The 26,153-nt window shown below is 37.3% G+C and overlaps 1 protein-coding gene across 1 annotated transcript; it reads left to right on the forward strand.

Annotated features, from left to right (window-relative positions):
- Window positions 1-3,613: 3,613 nt before the first annotated feature.
- LOC110019958 lies at window positions 3,614-25,772 on the forward strand. Its single transcript, XM_020717872.1, has 6 exons — window positions 3,614-4,115; window positions 4,186-4,661; window positions 9,948-10,038; window positions 10,863-11,016; window positions 14,230-14,408; window positions 24,165-25,772. Exons 1-6 carry the CDS (start codon window positions 3,699-3,701, stop codon window positions 25,770-25,772), a joined length of 2,925 nt encoding a protein of 974 aa, XP_020573531.1. The 5' UTR covers window positions 3,614-3,698.
- The last annotated feature ends 381 nt before the right edge of the window (window positions 25,773-26,153 follow it).

Consider the following 26,153-nt stretch of genomic DNA (forward strand, 5'->3'; position numbering starts at 1 on the left):
TTTTTTTTTTTGGCTTTCTTTAGATTTGTAAAGACACACGAATTTGTTGGTATGTATGTAAATCTCCTTTTTCTGATTTATTTTGGAGATTTGATTTCCAAAAAAAAGTTAATGTCGGATGACAGACATGCATGAAGGAGGAGGGGCTGAAAGCCTGAAATGCTGCTAGAGAAGCAGCTCAAGATCAAAGCTGTTGTCTTTGCTTTCAGCCGAGCGCTGATCAGAGACTGAAACAACCTATGAATGATTTTTACCAATTAAAAATCAAACTTTTTGAAAATGTGAAGAATGTGGAGGAGCTTTGCTTTGCCAAATTCTGTCATAAGATGAATCTCGTGGAATTGTTGTCGTGATAATGTAATTTTAGTGTCTATCTCCATGGCACCATTAAGTACATGGATGGATCATTTATATTGAGTTTACTGCGCAATGAGCTGGAAATTATCAGTAGTATCCTATCCTCTTATTGCAGTTATCTGTTAAAGATCAAAACCGGGCAGTCTTAAATTATAATGTTTCTTATTGTTGAAATCTTGCTATTTCATCAGCCAGAAAAAGAGGCTGATTGGCAGCCGGTTTCAAGCAGGATTTCAGCCAGAAAAAGAGGCTGATTGGCAGCCGGTTTCAAGCTAAATCTTGCCAAATGATAAAAAAAATGCCTCCTTAAATCCCGAGCTCTCCTAAATCTCGAAATGATGCCGATTCACGATAAATCTGGGATTTAATAAATCCTGTGAATGGACGGATTTAGTAAATTTGGGATGAGTGAAGAGGAAGAATGGCGTGAACAGCCTTACCTTCCTCAATGGTTTATGATTTTAGCGGAGTTGAAGGATGAGAAAGATGGGAGTTTCGGTGGTCTCTGTAAGCAACCAAGTGGTTCTTCTGGTTGTGAAATGGCTTTTGGCTGCTTGTGCCTCTTTTGCAGTTTAGTATTTCCCTCCTCATTCAAGGGTTGGTTTTTTAGAGGGTTATGATGAGTCATTTGACCCAAGGGGTTCTTCTTGATGGCCTTTTTTATATGCTTTTCTACTCACACAAATTTGGTCTCAAGTGTTTCTGGCAACCAAGATCCCTTGCATTACGGGTCTAATGCTTTCTTCTGATGACATTATCATTTCCTTGTGTTTAGTCCGAACCCTGAGATTTTCTTATTATAAACCTTCATTATCTTATTCTTTGGTTTGAACTTGTTATTATACCAATAAAATTATTTTCTTGAGTATGTGGCAATTCAGGTTTTAGCCTGTAATCTCTTTTAATTTCATACGGTTTTCTGAGCCTAGGCTGTGTTTTAGAAGAAAAGTTTAGAACTTGTTTGCATCCTCCTAGATTTGTGATAGTTTTTAAATAGAAAAAAACTAGACAGTAGGCTGGAAGGACATCTTACAATTGGATTTTAACGAATGCCCTTTTGAAAGTAGTTGTAAATTAGCCATGGGAGAATGCCAGTTTATGAGATTTCCTTATATACCAAAAAAATTATGACCCTTTGTTTAGTGATAATTTTATTTATTTTGTAAGGAAGTTATTGTGGATGGAAGCTTTTTAATTGTACATTGGTTGACTAATTTCCTTAACCTCTTTTTGATGGTTATATGGGTATGCCAGTGAAATGATTTTTTTGGGTAAAATATAAATTTAATAAATATTATAACACTTACCGAGAAGAGCTGCTATCATAATAAATTAGATAAGCGTCAGTGTATTTTACTTTTATTATATTCTTAGGTGTTTGGTTTCTATTGGAATATTATTGAAAGTTGCAGTTTTACAAAGAGCTTTGCTGGTTTGAAGTTGATTAGCTTTCAGTTATTGAGCATGTAGGGAACAATTCCTGCCAACAATCCGAGATATTATTATGAAAAATAGCCTGTGGACTTGTGTGGTTTAAGATTATTTTGTTAGCCATACTTCAGATTTTCGTTTTCTACAAAGTGTTACTGCCAACAAGCTTGCCAACTAGCTGGAAGCTCTATGCTTCCTATTCAAATGAGTGGTAGTAGGGGTGAGGGACCAATGGCCACTTCCCCTTGCACGAAAGAAACAGGCTTAAGCTTCTTTATTCTTTCATTTTTTTGGCTATGTTATGCTGATTTCTGTGTAAGTTTCCATCATGATGGGGGCAATGTTTTGTAGTAGAAATGCATACAAAAGTTTAATTATGAGGGGCAATATTTAGCTTGTTATATCTATTGTATCTCTTCATTTCTTAAATTTAGTGCTGTGAGTAAATGTTGAATAGGAATTATATGTGGAACTTCTTAAGTAGAAGGAAGTTTAACTCTTTAACATTCATGTGCCTTTTGGTGTAATGGTTGGAAATTCATTAGAAATTTCAAAGGTAAATGTGCTTGTATGAGCACTCTTATGATGGGCAATCTCTTAGGAAGCTACACCAATGGGATTACTATGTGGTCTAGGCTTAAGTGAAAAATATCTTTATGGGTGAGAGTTAGGGTGTTACAAATGATATCATAGCATTACATCAATCTAAAGATAGGAAGTAAGTGTCACGGTTATGCCGGACAAGCTTAAGGGTAATTTAGTCTTTTATTAGCCTAAGGGAAATTGAGTCTTTTATTATTTATTATTGTTTAGTATAAATAGTCCCTAATAGATTTAGGGTTGGATATGCATGAGATTATTCTTGTGAGTCTTATGTTTAGGGTCTGAGAAAGATTTTTCATCTCTCGAATTGTGGGAACACCTCTCGAATTGTAGTTGTTTATCTTTGTATTTGTGTTGAGCTATTCCGATTATTAAAGAAAAATTTTCTCTTGAATCGTATGTCACATAATTAAATCTACGCCCCAGAGTAACCTATTGAATCCTATATGTGACAAAGTGTTAAATGAGGGGAAGCCACTTCTTGAATATGTGGAGTCCACCTTTAGAATCCTAGCTGCTTGGTGGAATATTATGAGTTAAGATAAATTGGTTCTTAAATGTTTCTTGCTAATTGTGATGCAAAATTGTTCACAATCTCATCTCTCTCGACTATATAAAATTGATCGCTATGTAGTCTTTGAGATAACATTCTAGATCAATTTTCTATAAGAGAATGATTAAATTGAAGAAATGTGATGTTGGAATTAAATGAGCACTTGTGAGTTGCTGGGGGATTATTTTGTTATTCAACCCTTATTTATTGAACCAAATAATGTATTGATAGAAGGTTGTGCTTATATATAAACAATAGAAGAGTCAAAAAAATGTAATAAATAAAAATACTTTTAATAATGAGAATTTTTCATAATAATAATAGTTATAGATTCATGCTATAAGATGGTTAGATCTTCAACATAGTAATCATCAAAGGTGATTAATTAGCATCAAAGTTCTCCATTCTCTATTGTGACACATAAATGTATGTCCAAATTTGATCTGTAAGAATTGGTACGTTCAAATTGAGGAACAAGTTTTGAGCACCTTTTCAACTCATTTACTCCATAAAGTTGAAAGCAACATAATAATATTCAATTTCCATTTAAATTATTTATTTATTATAACATTTTGTCTGTTTGTTGAGATTCTTAAATAGAAAGATTCAATGGCGGAAAAGAACAATTGGAATAGTTTTAAATTACAAAGGAATTGTAATTTCCCAAAGTCTGACTTCATATTTTTATTGAAACTTCCCATTGTCGGATTTCATATCTTACCCTCTTCCACTATCTCTCCTTCTCTACCCTGCAATGGCAGAATTGTTTATTGACCAAATCTTGGATAAGATCATCAACACTTGCTTTGAGTACCTTCAAGACTATTTTGGATGGCAGAATAGCATGGAGAAGGAGCTGCAAAGGCTTCGAGAGAACCACTGCAAGAAGCAAGTTGTCCTCTCTGCTTCCAACGAAGCACACATCACAGATCAGAACTCGGAACTCAACAGCTGGATATGGCAGCTACAAGATGTCATTGATGAGGCAGATGATTTGCTCGATGAGTTTGAGTACCTGAAGCTCAAAGAACGGGTGACCGAACAAAACATGGAGGAAACAAAGAAACATTCCGCCGCCACTAGTTTCCTTTCTGAAGGAGCTAGCAAACTTCGCAATTTAGGCGGACTTGTCCTCAAAATTGACTGCAACTTGAAGAGGCTGGTGGAGATTGTGTAGAGACTTGATAAACTTTCTGCTGAGGTTAAGTGCTTTCTTTCCTATTTTTAAAGAAACAAAGCAGGTGGAGCAAGCGAAGGAGCAGCAGCTTTATGACGATGGTGCAAGGGGATCCTACCTTGGATTTGTTTTCATCGGTCGAGGCAAGGAAAAAGAGTTTGTTATGCGGTGGTTGAGGGAACCATCAATTGAAGAGCTAACCGGCACTAGTTCTAACAAAAGCATTTCTATTTTGTCTATAGTAGGTCATCGTGGTATGGGGAAGACCACTCTCTTACACCATGTCTTTCAAGATGTGAAAGACGAATTTGATCTTAAAATGTGGTTTTGTGTTTCCAACAACTTTGATGCAAAAAATGTCATTGCTGATATGTCGGAACATGTTGAGAAGAAGAGGCCTCGGCTTGAGTCACTTGCTGTTCTTCAAGAGAGTCTCTTGTTTGGGGTGCAGTGCAAGAAGTTTTTGCTTGTTCTGGATGATATTTGGGAGGACGAGGAGGAGAGGAATAAATGCAAATCTGGCTTATGGAAAATTGGGGAGTAAAATTTTGGTCACAACTCGGATGGATTCAGTTAGACTAAGGGGCTTGGAGGAAGATGAGCGTTTGCAGGCGAAACATTTAGACTAGGGGGCTTGGAGGAAGATGAGCGTTTGCAGGTACTTAACACCCATGCATTTGCTGATGCAAACAACATTGATGATCATCAACAATTAAGATGCATTGCTTGAAACATGGTTAAAAAGCTTTTACTGTCTCCATTGATAGCAAAGGTCATTGGTGGCGTTCTAAGTTATAGCTTGAATGTGAAGCTTTGGAAAAGAGTTTTAAAGAGTGATATTGGAAGCACCGAACCAGAGGAGGTTCATGATAACATCATGCCCATCTTGAGATTAAGTTATAAATACCTCGAGAAACATCTACAAATTTATTTTGTATTTTGTGGCTTATTCCCCCAAGATCATCGGTTAGATAAGAGGCAGTGTATTTTAATTTTGTTGTATTGTTCGGTGTTTGGTTTCTAGTGGAATATTATTGAAAGTTGCAGTTTTGCAAAGAGATTTGCTAGTTTGAATTTGACAAGCTTTCAGTTATTGAGCATGTAGGGAACAACTCCTGCCAACAATCCGGGATATTATTATGAAAAATAGCCTGTGGACTTGTGTGGTTTAAGATTATTTTGTTAGCCATACTTCAGATTTTCGTTTTCTACAAAGTGTTACTGCCAACAAGCTGGAAGCTCTATGCTTCCTATTCAAATGAGTGGTAGGGATGAGGGACCATTGACGGCTTCCCCTTGCTTGAAAGAAAAAGGCTTAAGCTTCTTTATTCTATCATTTCTTTGGCTATGTTGTGATGATTTTTGTGTAAGTTTCCATCATGATGGAGGCAATATTGAGTAGTAGAAATTCATACAAAAGTTTAATTATGAGGGGCAATATTTAGCTTGTTATTTGTATTGTATCTTTTCATTTCTTAATTTTAGTGCTGTGAGGAAATGTTGAATAGGAATTATATGTGGAACTTCTTTAGTAGAATGAAGTTTAACTCTCTAACATTCATGTGCCTTTTGGTGTAATGGTTGGAAATTTCAAAGGTAAGCGTGCTTGTTCGTGAGCATCCTAATTTAGCTGCCTAATTTCCGTCCTTCTTGATTGACATCCCTCCTTAAATTGATGCTGACTGATCAGGAATCATCAATTTGCCAACAAGAAACTGATAAAACTGTCAGGACAAAAAATCCTCAAGTCGTGAGTGCCGAAGCCCAAGAGTGTCGAAGCCAAAGTTTTGCCGAAACCTAAGAATTATGAAGCTTGAAAGTGCCGAAGCCCAAGGTGCGGAAGCCCAAAAATGCCTAAGCCCAAGAGTGCCGAAGCCGAGTGTCGAAGCCCAAAAATGCCGTAGCCCGAGAGTGCGGAAGCCCAAAAATGCCGTAGCCTGAGAGTGCGGAAACCCAAAAGTGTCGAAGCCCGAGAGTGCCGAAGCCCAAAAATGCCGAAGCCTCAGAGTGTCGAAGCCTGAAAATGGCAAGACCCTGGAGTGCCGAAGTCCGAGAGGCCGAAGCTTGGGAGGGCCGAAGTCCGAGAGTGTCGAAGCTCGAGAGACCGAAAACTAAGAGTGTCAAAGCCCGAGAAAGTCGGTCAGCTTCCAGATCTTTGATTTATCCATGATGGGTTGAACGAGCTGTGCCAATGAAATACGATCTGTAGGCAGGAAGGCAATAGCAGAAATGTTTGTTGCAGTGCAATTGGCTGAAAGAGCAGCAGACCTATAACCTGTGGAAGTGCAACCAACGCCCCCAATGAGGCGGGAAAGGGTTTTGCTCCGAAGCCGATTAACATGGGATACAAGAACAGTCGTACCTAGATCCTTAAAACATCTGGTGTGCGATATGCCTCAATGCTTGACCCAGAGATCGGGTATCCCGCCAAGATGTTCACAACCGAGTCGCTCGGCCCAGAAGAGATTGGAGTTTCCTTCGAAGAGAGAAATGATGTGATCGACATCTATCTCGGGGAGCACAAACTCTTTCTTTGACTAGACGCCAGAGCCGTAGGGCCAAGTGGTGCGACCGACGTGGGAGTCGAAGAGATCAGGCCAGTAAGAATCGGGGAACTTAGCGAGGGCCGATAAATCATGGCCGACATCAAGGAGGCGACCAGAGCTGTTGTTGTAGACCACATCGTCGAGAAAGTAGCGCTGATTAGGGTCGGAAGAGGGGTCGAATGGAACGTACCAGGCGGAGAAGGCCATGGTTTCGAGCGAGGCGGGTGAACGAGCGAGGCGGGTGAATCAAGGTAAATCAATAGTTCCTCCCTTCCTGCAAGAAGGACGGCTGGAAGGGAGTTTTGAAGATCCACCAGTAACTACCAATGATTAGGGCAAAGTTTTGGCTCTGATACCATGTCAAAGTTTTGAGAAAAATTGGTTGAATACTGAATATACTCAATGCTTTTCCTCTTTGTTTTCATTCCATTAAATAATAATCTTACAATCTATTTTAGGTACAAAATAAAGTGCATAATCTATTTTAGGTAACTTAATGATACATATTCCTAATCTAAATATTCAGCTAAAAGAGAAATAAATTAGAATAAAGATATTGGAAATAAGGAAGCTTCTAATTATAGAAAACTCCTAATTTAGCTGCCTATGCCATTTTCTTCCGTCAAATATCTTAATAAGTATTGCTCCTTGTTCCTGTTTTTTAGTTTGGTGGGTGTCGCCTGATTGTTGGAGCCCGAAGAACTTGAATCATTGCAGAGCTTCTCATATTTTTTGTCCTTTTCTTCCATCAAGTATCTTAATAAGTATTTGCTCCTTGTGCCTGTTTTTTAGTTTGGAGGCCGTCTCCTTATTCTTGGATTGATTTTTTGTTAAGGCTATGATGAGTCATATGACTCTATGGATTCTCCTGGATGACCTCTATTCCATTATGCTTTTCTACATATGCGAGTTCTGGTTATAGTGTTATGGGCAACCGATATCCCCTGCCATAAATGGGTCTACTGCTTTTTTTCTGATGGTAGATTATTTGTCTCTTTGTTATTACTCCGAGCCTTATTTTTTTTAACTGGGATTTACATGCATACCGCACAATTGTTATATATTTACCAATCTAATGTTTAGACTTTATTATTCTCATTTTCTTGATATTTGGTCTGAATCTTTTGCTATGCTTGTCAAATCACTTTTTTTGACTTGTTCTTTCAGCCTGCCTGATAATTCAGTTTTTTTATTCATTTTTGGAAAAATGAGAGTCTGAACTCAGTCCTGTTTAAAAAAAAAAACAAATATGATAGAGAAAAATTACAGGAGTTGTCCGTTTTGCCTCTTAACCTCAAGGAATTGGAGATAGATAATATTGGGTGGAAAGTTTTGAACTGGTGACGAGGCACTAACAACTTTTGCAACACTTCGAAATCTAATCCCCTTGAACATTAGAGATCATTTTCTGTCCAGGCATCACTCTTCTTCTGTCTGATTACATTATTTTCAGCTTGTTTAGATTGCTGTGTGGTTTAAGATTTTCAAGCACTTTCTCATCCAAAGGGATGAGCTATCTTGCAGAACCGGCTGCTCTGCCTTAATTGGATTTGAAATCAGATCATCATTATCCTTAGTTTCCAGCATGTCCAAGGAGGTGATATTTGGCTCCATTAGCAACACAGATGGATCATTTGTAAGGACTTCACTGGATATGAGCCTGCAGTTCATTGCGGACTCCAATTCATGTTGTCTTCTAAGATATATATGAAATTGCCACAATTTTGAATTGAAATGATGCAACAGTTGTTAGTGTCTTGTAGCTAGTTAAAATATTTCCACCCAATGTTATTTATCTTCAATTTCTTGAGCTTAGTTCTATAAAGAGGGCGACTCTTGCAAATTTGGTCAGTCTTTGAGGTAGAGCTCAGTTAAGCAAAGAAACAAACAGCATCTTTTGCCGCGTTTGCTGCATCTAACTAATCCTCCTTTACTGCTAATTTTGCAATGTGTAGCACCTCCAGTGATGGAGACACACAAACGTTTTCATTCCCATGAAATTTATCATCAAACCATTTCACGTTTGGTATGTTTTGAAGGTACAAAGACCTAAGGTAAGGAAGCTGCCCAAAAGGTGGGATAGTTTTCTACTCTAGACGCTCATCCGGTTTATTAATTTACGTTAGATTGGAGATAAAATTGGCACTGTACATCCATATTGCAGAACATGCACCCTTGTGTGCATATCATTTTAAGTGACCGAGAAAATATGAACCACAAATAAATGCTCTTGATAATTTGAAATCCATGTTGGACCAAGACTGCTGCTTTTTTTCAATGTGAGACCAACTATACTCAATTGTTGGAATGAAAGGAAATTAAAGGAAATTTTTATATATATATATCCTGTTTTGTGCATCATATTTAGAGGGGGAAAGTAATGACAGCAAATATAGCTCTCCGTCCTTTTTTATTTCTTCCATTCTAAACAAAATGTGCTCTCACATGGCTACAAAAATCAAATATGGAGATATCTCTAGTCTCATATCACTCTTTGTACGATGCTGGCAACACAACTTCTATTGACTTATAGTTTTTATGGTGATATTTTTTTTGGGTGGTCCGTGGTGATATCAGCGGGATTGGGTTGTTATGTTTTGACTCATTTAGTTTGTCTTCAGGCCACATTATGGCTGATCAGTGTTAAACCATTTTAAAGGTTGGCGTGTGTGTGTGAACTGTAATTCAGCTTCCGCACTGCTCCAAACAATTACATACTGCTTCTTGCTTTTTCACGTGAACATGTTTCTTCACACAAATGAGCATTTTCCTGAGGAAGATTGCTGATCATGGATGAATCTGACCCAATCCGCATATGTGTAAACTGTAATAGAACGAGAGGTATGGTGGGCAAAAAATAAACTTGAGCGTGGTGTGCCTTTTAAATAGTGGAGAGTTCGGTGGACAACTTGGAGACAACACTCATAGAGATCATGCATGAATTAACTGATTATCCCAATTGCGGGGCAAATGTCAAGGTAGATGAGTTTCTCTACAATGCTTTCTGTCTCACTTACAATTTTGGTAATGATGTGAATTCTAAGTCTTTAATTTCAATTGTGCAACGTAACAACTGGGGTGGTTTGGTATATCACAATATCATATGATTATGTTGCTGTTGGAAAGCATAATATGATGGTTTACTATATTGAGCCGTACCCAAACTTTTTAGACTAATGAACTTTTGGGTCTTGGCGACTCACAATTGAATTGATTCTTTTTGGGGGATTTTTTTTTGAGCTGTGCTTTACTTGTACTCTTTTTTATTGTGTGGTTTCAGATCAAATTTTCTGAATGCTGATTATATTGAAGGTAAAATTTTACCTAGAGATGTTATCCACATTTTGAGAGGATTGTCAATCTGGTTCAAGGTACTCGTAAGTGTGAGCCCCTATTGATAATTTTTCCTCTCATTAAAGGGAGAATGCTTCCAATTAAACAAGTTATTAAATGTTATATATTGAGTGTATACTTGTAATTTTGGCAAAGGGCAACGCTGAAAATTTTCACTTTTAATACCAGTGATTAACCACCATTACCCATGGTGCATCTCTTTTTTTTCTTTGCTGATCTTCATTCAGATTTTTTGGGTGTTGTTTCTGCTGCACTGCATTGGTGTCTTTTTTTTCATAGATATGGATTTTCTTCCAGTTTTTCTTTGCTTCACCTGGACAAATGTATCATGCAAAAACAATGCAAATATGAAGAAATTCACACAACAATAAACAAACACAAAAGATTTAGGTGTTTCGGCATTAAGTGATTCGCCTAAGTTTATGGGGAGGAAGATTGCACTAGCACAGGATGGGGAGAAAGAAAATGGCTTGGGTTTACAACTTCTATACTCTCGACATACTTCTCTCATGAACCCTAAGTCCTTTTTTTTTTATAGAGGAGGATTAGAGCACACAAGTAAATTAAGCCAAAAGATTGAATTACCTCTAATTATAATACGAGCCATAAATTCATAAAAAATGATGTTTAATTTGAAAACTTGTCGCTCTACATCTGGATGCACACCGGGTAAGTGATAAGAAAATTTGCCCTTTTCTTTTCGGCTCTTACCGTTAACGTGCAACCGGGTAAGATTATTTTTGCTTCCTTTGCCCTGTTGCCAGATTTTATACTACATCCGCGACAGTCTGAATATTTATGAGCCCATTTTGTCTTGCCTTTCGCTTCTGTTTTTGTTAAGCTGGAGCTCGATCCGCCTCCTGATCTCCCACTCCAGCTTCCCGCTCCCTATCCCGATCGCGAAAGGTTTCAACCGCAACCTTACAGTTTCGTGAATTGTTCCTGTTTCGCAAAGCGAAGCTTCGGTTCGCCTCCTGGCTCATCAGTCGCGAACTGTAGGCGCCAACCGCTCTCTCCTCTTCGCGATAAAAGGCATCGTAACGACTCTCATTTAGTTTACGACACAACCTTTTGTGTTCTTATTCAATTACCTTGGGATAGAGGACGCTTTCCTCGGGATAGAGGACACAAGATGGAATAGAGAGGTAAGTAGTTCCTTGCGGTGAAGGAAGAAAAAAGAAGAAAGAAGAAAAAGAAGATTGCTCTCCCTTGGCTTCTTCTTGGTGGCTTGTAGTAAAAGAGAAATTAAGTTTATTTCTCTTGTAAATTTTTCTTCGTCGGTGTATCTTCGTGTAGAGAGATAAGAAGAGAGAGAAGAAGAAAGAGTAGAGAAGTGGAGATTCTTCTTGTAAGTCGAGACGATCGGCTGGTGTAAATTTCTCAATTAGTAAAATCCTCTGTAATTCCGTGGATGTAGGCCGTGGACGTAGGCAATTTGCCGAATCATGTAAATTTGTGTGTTCTGCTGTGTTACTATTCTCTGGTGTGAATTTTCTCGTTTCATTTTTTCGCTTCGTCAAAGATCGTTCTCCTGTTTGTTTTCTATATATATACCACAACAACTGATGTATATCTCACAACTGGTATCAGGGCTTTAATCAGATCTGAGGAAGAATGATGACTGTAGATGAAGTGAAGGTTTCAGGGATTGAAAAATTTGATGACACATATTTTGATTATTAGAGGATGCAGATGGAGGATTACCTTTATAGGAAGAATATTCATCTTCCGTTATTGGGGAAAAGACCTGAAATGATGGATGAAGCTGAATGGAATTTCTTGTTTTCTTGGATCGACAAGTCCTGGGGGTTATTCGATTGACCCTTTCGAGGTCTGTTGCACACAACGTCGTCGAGGAAAAAACTGCAGATCTCATGGTAGTCTTATCAGGTATGCATGAAAAACCATCGGCGAATAACAAGGTGTACTTGATGAAGATGTTATTCAACTTGAAGATGACAAAAGATGTTTTTGTTGCTCAACACCTGAATGATTTCAATACTATCACAAATTAATTGTCGTCTGTTGAAATTGATTTTGATGATGAGATACGTGTGTTGATATTGTTGCCATCGTTGCTCAATAGTTGAGAAACTATGATGATGACAGTTAGCAGTTTTGCATGTAAATCTAAACTAAAATGTGATGATATTCGTGATTTGATTTTGACTGAGGATGTGTGCAAGAAAGATTCTGACGAGATCTCAGGCACGAGTTTGACACTGAATGTTAATTTCAAAGGGAAATGACAGGACATGAACTCAAATAGAGGGAGATCAAAATCAAAGTCTGGTTAGGAAATGCTGGTCACGTAAAGAGGAACTGCAGGAATCTCAAAAATATAGAGTGATAGCGCAAATGTGGTATCTGAAGAAGTACATGATGCACTATTGCTGACAGTTCATAGTTCTGTTGATGATGGAAGTGAAGAAGAGAGTGGGTCTGGGGCACTCATTCATATTGTTCCACAGGCAGATGGTGGAGAACCACAAAACTAAGAATAAATCTTGTAAGATGAAAGTTCGAGCAAGTGAGAGCTAACAAAACTTTCACCAGGGAAGAAGACATTACATAGCATGATGGAAGTAAGAGGTACAAGGCTAGACTTGTTGAAAAAGACTTTTAGCAGAGACAAGATATTGCCCTTGCAGTGTAAGTTGTAAGCAGAAATAAGAGTAATTTGAGAAATAGCTTGGAGGTGCAAGACTATGCAGACTCTGCTGATATGTTGACTAAGAGTTACTCTTGAGAAACTGAAGTTGTGCACAGCTTCAGTTGGTCTTCTGGAGTGAAGACAGAGCTTTGAGTTGCAGGGGTGGATGATTCATGTTTGAAAAAAAAGACGATGCTGTCAGTTGAGGATATCAGTTCGAGTAAGACGACGTTGTTGTTGTAGCATGTGTATCGGTCTTCAAGTGGGAGATTTGTTAAGCTGGAGCCTGATCTGCCTCCCGATCTCTAGCTCCTGCTTCCTGCTCCTTGTACCCGATCGCGAAAGGTCGCGAGGACCTTACAGTTTCGCGAACTGTTCCTGTTTCGCTAATCGAAGCTTCGGTTCGCCTTCCGCCTCTTCAGTTGCAAACCGTAGGCGCCAACCGCTCCCTCCTCTTCGCGATAAAAGTCATCGTAGTGGCTCTCCTTCATCTTTAGTTTTGAAGTCACGGCTTTTGGTGTTCTTATTTCGGTTTCCACGGGATAGAGGAAGGAAAGTGCAAACATTCGGTTTCCACGGGATAGAGGAAGGAAAGTGCAAGCAGTAGTTCCTTGTAGTGAAGGAAGAAGAAAGAAGAAGAAGATTGCTCTCTCTTGGCTTCTTCTTGGTGGCTTGTGGCAGAAGAGAAATTGAGTTTATTTTTTTTGTAAATTTATCTTCTTCGGTGTATCTCGGTGTAGAGAGAGAAGAAGAGAGTATAGAGAAGTGAGAGATTCCTCTTGTAAGTCAAGACGATCGACTGGTGTAAATTTCTCAAGTAGTAAAATCTTTTGCAACTCCGTGGACGTAGACAATTTGCCAAACCACGTAAATTTGGGTGTTCTGCTGTGTTACTGTTTTCTGGTGTGAATTTTCTCGTTATATTTTTTCGTTTCGTCAAAGATCGTTCTCCTGTTTGATTCTATATATATACCACAACCAATGGTGTATATCTCACAATAGTTTTCTCATCATGATACGTATTATTGACATTGATCCAAACTCGAGGCTGGACGAGGTTGTGAAGATACTGAGGATAAAATGCATGCGATATGTCCATTTGATCTCTTAATCTAGAGTACATGCATGTGGTTAAATGGTTGGAGTGGGAAACTCTTTCACCTTTTTAGGCGGCTTCTATCATCACTAAAGGTGCTACTTGTTAAGATATTGGAAACATTGAAGAATTATTTTGATGCAGTATTAGCAACAAATGACTGTCTATTTGTATTTAAAAACCATCTAAATTTGCAAGAGCTGCTCTTTTTGCTTCATAAGCTCAATAAATTGAAGATGGATAACATTGGGTGGTTTTTTATGTGATCTGAATTTTTTAAGGCTTGGATATGTGGCGGTAGCAGAGGTATTGGGCCTATAACCCATGACCCGCCACTGATAAAATGTTCTTGTATAAAGTTGTGCCATTCATATGAGTTAGATCTTCATTTGATGGCTTCCTGAACCAGTAGATAACAAAATATACATCCTAGCTTCGACTGATGAGATCATTTTCCAGCTCGGATTCTGTTTCATGAGTTCTGTACAACGGAAGCTCTTGCTCTAGCTGCTCCTGCTTTGTGTTTTCTAAAGAAGAAGGAATTTGCACCACCTCCTCTGGCTCTTCAAGTTGGGACAATGTTGAGAGCGCTTTTGGCAACTTTGCGAGATTTTCGAGCAGTTTCAACTGAAAATCTGGTGGGGTGGAACATTTTTTTTGTTTCCTCCATGTTTGGTATGGTCAGCAGCTCTTTAAGCTTCACGTGCTCAAACTCATCGAGCAAATCATCTGCCCGATCAATGGCATCTCTAAGCTGCTATCTAGCGGTTGATTGCCGGGTTTTGACCTCAGATTTGTGCTTTGCTGGAAACAGAGAAAAATTTCTCGAAAAGCGAGATTTTTTAAAAGCGAATTCCTAAGATAGACGAAACCCCCAACTTCTAATAAAGAGAAGTTTTGTTTTGATGATTGTGCCTTTGTTTTTAGCTAATTATATGATAATGTGAATTTTGTTTTGATGTCAAATATAGATTGAGATTGTTTTTGGTAACTCTGAAATGAGAAATATGCAATTTCAACAGTGATAACTGGACTATTAAATCTATAGACCATATTAACGGCCAAGCTGTACAGCAAGAAAAATAAAAAAAATTATTAACATTATTTTTTATTTGAGCGATCTAGGCATGCTATGTTCGAGAAAATTTTGAGATAAATTAGAGTATTTTCATCAAATAGCTTCTTTGACTCTCATTTGAAGTTAAGATGAATAAAATTGCTTTACTTTATTACGGAAAGAGGAATGCCTTGCTGTTTTGAAACCATTAAAGAAACAACAACAACAAAAAAGCCTTAATCCCACTACGTGGGGTCGGCTACATGAATCCTTTTTCTCCATTGCGTCCTATTTAGTGCCATATTTTTATTTAATTCTACTTTAATTCTAATAAATTAAGATCAATTTTTATACAATATGCCCAAGTCTTCCTTGGTCTACCTCTGCCTTTCTTAACACTGATCGAATCTAAAATATCTACGCTTCTAATCAGATGGTCGACGTTTAAGGTGACCAACCCATCTAAGACAACTCTTTCAAATATTGCCCGTCACTGGAGCTACACAAACCCTATCACAGATATATTCATTATGCATTTTGTCGCTAAGTGTCAAGCCACTCATCCACCTAAGCATTCTCATCTCAACAATACTTAACTTTGTTTTATGCTTCTCTTTTAAAGCCCAACATTTTGTTCCATAGAGCATTGCAGGTCGCACCACCGTCTTATAAAATTTTACTTTTAGTTTAAGCGATACTTTTCTATCGCACAAAAGGCCCGAAGCATTCCTCCACTTCAACCAACCAACTTGAATTCTACTATTAACATCCCCATCTATATCACCATCGCTTTGGACAACGGACCCAAGATATCTAAATCGTTCACACCTTTTAATAATTTGATCACCCAAAGTCACACTTCTGTCACTAGAGCTATTACTACTAAAATTACATTCCATGTATTCAGTTTTAGCTCTACTTAAACGAAGGCCTTTAGACTCCAATGTAGACCTTCATAATTCAAGTTTTTCCTGAGTTTTTTCTCTTGTTTTATTCACGTGATGGATATCATCAGCAAAAAGCATACACCAAGGTGCATCCTCTTGTAGATGTCCAGTAAGACCATCCATAACTAAAGCAAAAAGATATGGGCTTAAAGCCGATCCCTGATGTAAAACAACAGAAATAGGAAATATTTGGTCAATCCTCCTTCAATTTGAACACAAGTAACAACTGTAGTATACATATCTTTAATGACTTGAATATAAGTCATATCAACTTCTTTCTTCTCGAAAACTCTCCAAAGGATATCTCTTGGAACCTTATCGTAAGCTTTTTTCTAAATCAATAAAAATCAAATGTAGATTTTCTTATTATCTCTGAACTTCTTCATCAAACCTCTCAATAAATGTATGGCTTTCATAGTAGACCTGCCTGACATAAATCCAAATTGATTATGAGAAATAAATGGAGGGGTGCAACATGAGGACTTCAAGGAGGTCACCCATCCTAGTTCTACTCTCGTCCAAGCACGCTTAACTGTGGATTTCTGATGGATCCGGGGCACTGGTGCTGGTATGGTTGCACCCATAAACCATAAAAGAAAACAAGAAAAAAAATCAGTTGATGTTATTTTTCTATTTTGCTTATAATGGCCTGTTGGGCCATTTATGAGTAAAAACCAGTTCATGTCTGTCTGCCATCTAAATTGATCTTGCCGGTAATCGGAGCAAGGGCTGATGAGCTTGTCCATGATTGGACTAATAAACCGGTCTACCATGGCACCGATCAAGGTAGGAGGAGAGATGGTGGAACAAAGGAAAAGATGAAGAGAGTCAATTGGATGGATGGTTAATGGTTTATTATAGTGTCTGTGCGGTGGGTGATCGAGATGATGCGGAAAGTATATTGATAAGAAGGCTGTGAAGAAGCTAAGGATAAATTCATACATGGGTGTTAGGTCCGCCATATGGATCAGCATGATCCATTTGATCAACAATCTAGAGTACTTCCAAGTGGATGAATGCTTGGAGTGGCAAACTCTTTCACCTCTTTGGGTGCTTCCCTCACTAAAGGTGCTACATATAAGCAATTGTTTTCTTGTTGCTGCAGCAGCAGCAAATAACTTTCTATTACCTTGCTTAATTGAACTGTTCCTAATAGACTGCCTAAATTTGCTAGAGTTGCCCTATTTGCTTCCTAAGCTCAATAAATTGAAGATGGATAACAATGGGGGGTGTTATTTGTGACCTGAATTTTGTTGGGCCTGCATAAAATAGTTTGCAGTGCGACATATATGGTGCATCCTATATTATGGAAATTTTTTTGGGTGGATCTATGGTGGTAGCAAATGTGTTGGGCCTATCGCTCTTATTATTTGATTTTATGGATTCTCTTCTTTTGCGGGGAAAGCTTTGTATAGGCATGAAGGACTGCAATTATTGCGGCATTTCAAAACATATTTCCCACAGAAGTTTAGAGGTCGTTGTTAATGTTCAAACAACGCTTGTCCTCTGACTGATAACATTATCCTCTGCTTTTTTGGGTCGGGTTTAAGATTTTCAAGCAACTTCTCATCTAAGTTGAGATCTGCAGTGTTTTTGAATTATTTCCAAATCCAACTTCTGCAGAGTTTCTCATTCAAGTTGAGTTCTTCCAAGTGGATGAATGCTTGGAATGTCAAACTCTTCCACCTTTTTGGGCACCTTCCATCACTAAGGGCCTGCCTAGTAACGAATTTAGAGCAGGATTTGACCTAAATCTTGCGAGATGGTCATTTTGGACAAAATAAAGCCTCGTATTTGATAAACCTGGATTTACTAAATCCTGTGAATCGGTGGATTTAGTAAATCAGGGACGGACGCTCAAGACGAAAAAGAAGACGTGAAGTTACCTTCCTCAATGGCTTCGGGTAGGAGAGGTGAGGGTGGAGAAAAATGGGAGTTTCGGGTCTCTATAAGCCATGATCCTGTAGTTGCGTTCTCAGTTAGCTCCCAATTGCGACTGTATCGTGAGGGTTCGGTCACTAAGGCGGTGGCTTTGGGCGAAACAAAGGCGGGAGAGACATGAGAAGGTTTTGGGAAGGGAGGACAAATGTAGCCATGGATTTTGTTAATTTAATTTTTTTAAAGTTAATTTGATTAATGTAATTGATTAATAAGCAATAATTAATTAAAATATTATCATATTAATTATAATTCAATAAATTTTTATTTATTATTTAATTGTTAATTAATACAAAATTTAATTTATTTTTTTATTCATTTAATATGTTTATAGGTAATTATTAATTTATATAATTAATAATTAATTAGTTATTCTTTCATAAATGTTAAACTTCTATTTAATAATAAATTTATTAAGTTTTTTATTTATAATTGATTAGTTTTGTAAATATATAATTATTATTTATTATAATATGAAATAAAATATTAATTGAATTTAAGAAACTAGCAAATTTTGGCTCTTTTGAATGTTTAAGAAGTTGAATTTACAAGATTTATGAAATTTTACTATAATTATTGTTAAAATCTAACAATCATAACATATTTTTAAATCTTGACAGAAACTGCCAAATAATTTCATAGGATTTAACAGTATTTACTGAATTCATTGGCAAACAGTTTTTTGGATTTAATCATTTCAAGGTTTACTAAATCCGGAGTTGTAGGATTTACTAAATCTTACTAACTTAAATCTCATCCATTGCCATACAGCCCCTAAAGGATTTGTTCTATTGTTAAGAAATTGTTTTGTTTTTGTTGCAGCAGCCGCAGCAAATGACTGTCTTCTCCTAAAACACAGCCCAAATTTGAAAGAGTTGCTGTCTGTCTCCTAAGCTCAATAAATGGGAGATATATAACATTGGGGGTGTTATTTGTGACCTAAATTCTATTAGGATCGGATAAAAAAGTTTGCAGTGCCACATGTATGGTGCAAACTAATTTATGGGAAATTTTTTTGTGGAATCTGTGGTGGTAATAATGGCATTGGGCCTATTGGCCCTTAATATATGTGTCTCTGATTTTTATCTTTATTATTATTCTTGCACCAGGAAAGCTTTGAATGGGTAACAAGGCACTAGCAACTGTTGCAGTTCCCCTCCTTTTATTGATGGCATTACCCTCAGTTTTATTAGGTTGTATGGTTTAATATTTTCCAGCACCTTCTGATCTAAGTTAAGATCTGCAATGTTTCTGAAATCTTTTCAAATCCAACTTCTGGAAATCAAGGAGAATGATGTGCTGGATTCATTTCCCTTAAAAATTCATGTGTGTAAAAATTTCCACCGCTCCTTATTCCATGCTATTGTGGGACAGCATTACCTTTCTGGTAACAATCAGATCGCAAAGCCTTTCATCTTCTTTGTCCTTTTCTTCCACCAAGTGTCTTAAATAGTTTTCTGCTTCTTGTGCCTCCTTATTGTTGGATTGATTTTTTGGGAAGGTCATGATAAGTAATATGACCCAAGGGTTCTCTTGGATGGTCTCTATTCCAGGTGATAACATCAATGTTATCAATTTCTTTTGTCAAAACATGGATAAGAAACCTTGGAAGCTTCATCCAGAACTCGGGGACAAATTAGCTTCTTTAAATTCATTTAGACAGGTTATTTTTTAGTTTATTTGTCGGGAGCTCAATCGAGCTGCCCACTTTTGTGCCCAAAGGGCTGCTTGTTGAGAAATTAGGCGAAGAAAAACAAGAATCGACATAAATCCAAAAGAACACAGAGATTTAACGAGGTTCGACAAAGAGACCTACGTCCTCGGGAGTAGAGCAACGAATTCACTATTTCAGAGGAGTCCAGTACATACCCATAGGGTTACACATCATATATATAGATAAAACCCACAGATAAAATTACTAAAACGCCCTCGCTCCCCCCAACCCACTAAATTCCAAGAGACAACTCTTCAATTCCAAGGGACACATTTCTTCATTCCAGGAGACACACCTCTTCAATTCCAAGAGACTCCAAATTCTGGTATATGAGCCATGCCTAACACTGCCTTACATAGCTTCTCTTTTGATATGGTCCTTGAGTCGTCAGAGCTTTTTGTCATACTCCGTGATTGAAGGGCCCCTTTTGCTCAAGTTTAAGGGCCCCTTTTGCTCAAGTTTAAGGACTTATTTTTTGTGTTTTGTTGTACTTTTTTTTTTTTTTTTTGTTTAATGCAATATGCCCTTTTAAGAATGACCTCTATTCCATTATGTTTTCCTACATATGCAAGTTCACTCTAAAGTGTTCTTGGCAACCGAGATCCCTTGCTATATGGGTATGCCGTCTTCTTCTGATGGCAAATTATTCATCTCTTAATGTTTATGCATACCACACAATTGTTATTTATTTCATTTCTAATGTTTAAACTTTATTAATTTCATTTTCTTAATGTTTGGTTTGAATCTTTTGTTGTGTTCGTCAAAATCTACATTTTTATATGCTCTATGGCTGTCTGATAATTCAGGTTTTTTTTTTTCTTTTTTGCAAAATGGCATGAATTAGCAACAACTTTTGAATAAGCCAGCTCTAATATTATTGGAAAAACTTTTGAATGCCATGTTGATGAGCACTGTGCGAACCATTCTGTGCTTTACCCCGATAGAATATGGACATTAGGAATGAGTGCAATCTTGTGCCAATCAGAGTCTAAAGGTGCTTTGTTTTGTGAGGTTCCTCCCCAATCAAATTGCACTTATTCCGATGTTTGAACCATGGCTGCTGGTTTTTTCAATATGAGACCCATACCTCTCAAATGTCGGATATCTCGAGCCTCGTTGGAAAGTAATGGAAGGAATTTTTTTCTGCTCTATAAATCGTGTTTTGTATATTCTGTATGGAGGGAATGGAATGACATCAAATATGGCTCTCATAGTTTTTTTTTATTATTATTTCTTCCATTCTGAACACAATGCGTTCTCACATATCTGCAAATATCAAAATTTGGTGAGATCATCTTTTTTTATCCCTCTTCTTTATGAGGACGGCAACACAACTTCTATTGACTTATAGTTTCCATTGTTCATTTATGTTGGATGTTTTTGTCTCCTTTCGGGTTTTTTGTGTTTTTTTCTTAAAGAATCTTGTTTGTCATTGATGGCTGGATTTGGTATTTCCTCCTCATATGTGCTTCATTTTAAAATACGGTGATCTTGATTATGTTTGACCCGACCATAAAGCTTTTGGTGCGACCATTTTGGTGAAAGACCAAATATGTGCTTCTTTATTTCTTTATTTTATTAATATTATTATTTGGTTCTTTGGGGATATCGAGAGGGATTGGTGCCCATATGTTTTGGCTCGTTTACCTTGCCTTTAGGCCTATTATGGATGATTAGTGTGAAGCCATTTTTTAGTGGTTTTTTTATCCTCTGCATGTGTTTTCAATTTTCCTCACAAAAATGTGTCATTCTTTTTGCTTCTTTTACTTTTCATTGCATTAATTTCATCACACTTCATATGTTGGATTCTTTTCCAAAATGGTTTTTTGGCCGCTCGAGCAATTTTTTAAATTCATTGGCTGGTTCCCTATTTATGGATTGAATTTTTTGAGAAGGCTATGATGGGTTATACATGCCTAGGGGATCTCCTGGATGACCTATCTTTTGCTATGTGTTTAATACAGAATTATCCGGTGGTACATGCCTAAGGCATAGAGCGCGTTAATTATCCGGTGGTACATGCCTAAGGCATAGAGCGCGTTAAGAGAGAGAGAGAGAGAGAGAGAGAGAGAGATGACGCCGCGACTGCTGCTAGCGGAGCAAAGTGGGGGTGTTTCCCGGGCTCTCAAACTCATTTCATATATTAAAGGATTATTTACTGGAGAAGGGGAAAGCCAAAATGGCATGAGTCTCCGTATACATAAAAGGTCCTCCCATTTATTGATTATAGGAGGACAAATATACAAGTGCAAGATTATTCCTTGGAGCTATTTTCGTTGGCACCTCTTCATGTTTCTAAAATCTTTTTACATATTGGACGCCTTTTCATCTTCTAATGCACTTTTTGGTCATACAGTATGCTTTTCTATATGGTGACTTGGTTTAGTGTTATTCATGGCAACCCAGATGCCCTGCTCAATGGGTCTTCAGCACCTTCTTCTGATGGCAGATTATTTGTTACTGCACATTTTAGTCTGAGCCTTGGGGTTTTTTATTACCTTTTACTTTCTTGATCCTTCTTTTGAATTTTATTATACGTATCACCATGGCTTTACGAGGACTGGAATGTTAGCTATATGGGAGAATGCCAATTTAGAATAAGGCTTTTTATACGCAGGTTAATTGAAGCAATTGCTACTAACAAAATGAAAATTTTTATCTGTTTGTTTATTGATAAGTTTGCTTATCATGCAAGCAAATTATTGTTGATGGAAGTTTTTTGATTATATGTTAGCATTTTAAAATTTATCTGAATTGCATTTGATTGATTTATCCCCTCTGCTGGCATGGCTCTTGTGTTTCCTAATCAAATAGGCCATTTTGATGGCTCAGTCTCCTATCGGTTCGAAAACTAGTTATAATTTCATTCTTCTGGTAGGATGAGCTACCAATGACCAATACCCCTTGTAGAAAATAAAGAGGCTTTATCTTTTTTGTTGTTATGTTACTTCGGTTATGTTGTGCTCAATTTCACATTTATAATAAATAATTTCTCAAGTAAAAATGTGCAAAAACGATGGCAAGCATTGCAATTATTTGAGTTTTTTAAGAGCTAATCATTTCAGATAGCTGAGGATGTTCAGCAGCAGCTGGAACTGAGGAACCTCTTTGATAAATAGTCTAAGTGGAGATGAGCAAAAAATAAAAATCATGGCAGGCACTGTAAGGATTTTTGTTTTTTAAGATCCAACCGTTCCATAGAGCTAAGGAATCTCATACACACATAGATTTGTTTCTGAAAAGTGGTTTGGGAAGGGTGAGGGAAAGACTACTGGGATTTGAGCCTTAAAAAGTTCAACTCAAGATGGGATGGGCTAACTTGTAGAAAACCCTTGCTCTTCCTCAACTGGAAATGAAACCAGCACATCATTCTCCTTATTTGACAGCATTCCCGAGTAGGAGATACTTCTCAATGGTTCCATTAGCAACACAGATGGATCATTTATGTAAACTTCACTGTATATGAGGGGACAGTTCTGTTTGGTCTCCAATTCATACCATCTTTTTGGATTTATAAAATGTTATCTATCTTCAATTTCTTAAGATTAGAATGTAAAGAGGGCAGCTCTTGTCATTTTGGGCAGTCTTTGAGATAGAGTTCAGTTAAGCAAGGAAACATGCAGTCATCTTCTGCTACTCTTGCTACATCAAACCAATCCTTTAATACTTTGAATTTTCCACTGCAAACACTCGTTCAGTAGGATATACTATAATTTGAAAATCAAATTAGAATTTTCCATCCATTTTGCAGACCTTGTTCCCATTTATGCATATATGAATAGTTTCTTTAGATTGTTGTGTGGTTGATGGTTTTCAAGAACCTTCTCATCTTTAGCAAGGTTCTACTTTTTTCATCTTAGTGGTCATTCAAAAGATAAACTGGCACAGAAATTTCTAAAAACAACAAGAAAGCAATTCCCCATAAGGAGTGATAGTGATTTGAAACCCAAAGTAATCACCCCAACTATTCTCATGAGATCAATTTAGTACAAAAATATTAAATTTTTCTAATACAGTCACTTGATTATGGAAAATTGATTATAAAATGTTTCTTGCTAATTGTGTAGAAAAATTGTTCGCAATCTCATCTCTCTCGAGTATATAAAATTGATCTTACTGTAGTCTATGAGAGATCATTCTAGATCAATTTTCTATAAGAGAATGAATAATTTGAAGAAATGTGATGTTGTGATTAAATGATCACTTGTGAATTGTTGGGGAATTATTTCGTTATTCAACCCTTATTTATTGAACCAAATAATGTATTGAAAGAAGGTTGTGCTTATATAGAAACAATAGAAGAGTCACCAAAAAATATATTAAATAAAAATACTCTTAATAATGAGAATATTCTATAATAATAATAGTTATAGATTCATGCTACAAGATGGTTAGATCTTCTTCATAGTAATCATCAAAGGTGATTAATTAGCATTGAAGATGTCCTTTCTCTATTGTGACATCTCTGTTGTGACATAAATGTATGTCCAAATTTGATCGGCAAGAATTGGTACGTTCAACTCATTTACTCCATAAAGTTCAAAGCAACATAATAATATTCAACTTCCATTTAAATTATTTATTCTTTCTAACAATTTGTATGTTTGTTGAGATTCATAAATGGAAAGATTCAATGGCGGAAAAGAACAATTGGAGTAGTTTAAAAAAAAAACTAAATTACAAATGAATTGTAATTTCCCAAAGTCTGATTTCATATATTTATTGAAAATTCCCATAGTCGGATTTCATATCTTACTCTCTTCCACAATCTCTCCTCTGCGCTGCAATGGCGGAGTTGTTTATTGGCCAAATCTTGGATAAGATCATCAACACTTGCGCTGAGCTCCTTCAATACCATTTTGGATCGCAGAATAGCATGGAGAAGGAGCTGCAAAGGCTGCGAGAGAATCACTGCAAGATCCAAGCTGTCCTTTCTGCTTCCAACGAAGCAGACATCACAGATCAGAACTCACCACTCAACAGCTGGATATGGCAGCTACGAGATGCCATCGATGAGGCAGATGATTTGCTTGATGAGTTTGAGTACCTGAAGCTCAGAGAACGGGTGTCAGAACAAAACATGGAGGAAAAAAAGAAGCGTTCCGTAGCCACTAGTTTCCTTTTGGAAGGTGTTAGCAAACTTCGCAAATTAGGCAGACGTGTCTTCAAAATTGATCGCAACTTGAATAGGCTGGTGGAGGTTGTGCAGAAACTTGATAAAGTAGCGGCTGAGGTAAGTGCTTTCCTTCCTATTTTAATAGAAACAAAGCAGGTGCAGCAGGCGAAGGAGCAGCGGTTCTGTGACGATCGTGCAAGCGGATCCTACCCTGGATTTGTTTTCATCGGTCGAGGCAAGGAAACAGAGTTTGTTATGCGGTGGTTGAGGGAACCATCAATTGAAGATCTTACCGGCACTAGTTCTAACAAAAACATCTCTCTTTTGTCTATAGTGGGTCATGGTGGTATGGGGAAGACCACTCTCTTACAACATGTCTTTCAAGATGTGAAAGAGGAATTTGATCTTAAAATGTGGGTTTGTGTTTCCAACAACTTTGATGCAAAAAAAGTGATTGCCGATATGTTAGAATATCTTAAAAGGGAGAGGCCTCGTTTGGAGTCACTTGGGGCTCTTCAAGAGAGTCTCAAGTCTGGGGTGCAATGCAAGAAGTTCTTGCTTGTTCTAGATGATATTTGGGAGGATGAGGAGGAGATGGATAAACGCAAATGGGAGAATGTGCTCTCCCCTCTGGCTTATGGAAAATTGGGGAGTAAAATTTTGGTCACAACTCGGATGGATTCAGTTGCATCGATGATTGCCAAGGTGATTACAATGAAGGAGGAAACATTTAGATTAGGGGGCTTGGAGGAAGATGAGTGTTTGCAGCTCCTTCACACCCATGCATTCACGGATGCAAACGACATTGATGATCATCGTTTAAATTCTTGCTTGAATGTGGAACATTGGGAAAGAGTTTTAGAGAGTGCTATTGGAAGCACCGAACCAGAGGAGGTTCATAATAACATCATGCCCATCTTGAGATTAAGTTATAAATATTTGGAGAAACATCTACAAATTTGTTTCGTATTTTGTGGCTTATTCCCCCAAGATCATTGGTTTGACAAAAATGATTTAGTTCGAATGTGGATTGCACTGGGTTTCATTCAGCCGTCCTTTAATTCAGGAGAGACCATGGAAATAGTCGGAAGAAGATATATTGATATTTTGGTCAAAAAATCTTTCTTTGAAAATTGTCCGACTCTTGATAATAATGTCTGCAAGATGCATGACTTATTAAATGAATTGGCACAATCCGTTTCTGCACCGGAATGCTTTCAAGATGCATGACTTATTACATGAATTGGCACAATCCGTTTCTGCACAGGAATGCTTCCGTTTTGTGGAAAATTTAAAGTTGCCTTTTCATATTCCTAAAACTACCCGGCACTTATCTGTTCAAACCACAAATCTAGAAATCATGAGAAAAATTAGAGGATTAAAAAATTTGCGTTCGATTTTTTTTTGGTGTGACAGTGAAGATCAAGATTTTATTGATTTACTTACTGAAATTTTTAAAGAATCGACAAGTATTCGTTTGGTGTTCATAAGATCTCCCTCGTTGAGAGTAATACCTGAGGCGATTGAAAATTTAATACATCTTCGATACTTGAACATATCAAGAAGTGATGTTACTCAACTGCCAAGATCTTTAAGCAGTTTGTATCACTT

This window comes from Phalaenopsis equestris, unplaced genomic scaffold, assembly GCF_001263595.1.
Source record: "Phalaenopsis equestris unplaced genomic scaffold, ASM126359v1 Scaffold000002, whole genome shotgun sequence".
In the NCBI taxonomy this organism is placed as follows: domain Eukaryota; kingdom Viridiplantae; phylum Streptophyta; class Magnoliopsida; order Asparagales; family Orchidaceae; genus Phalaenopsis; species Phalaenopsis equestris.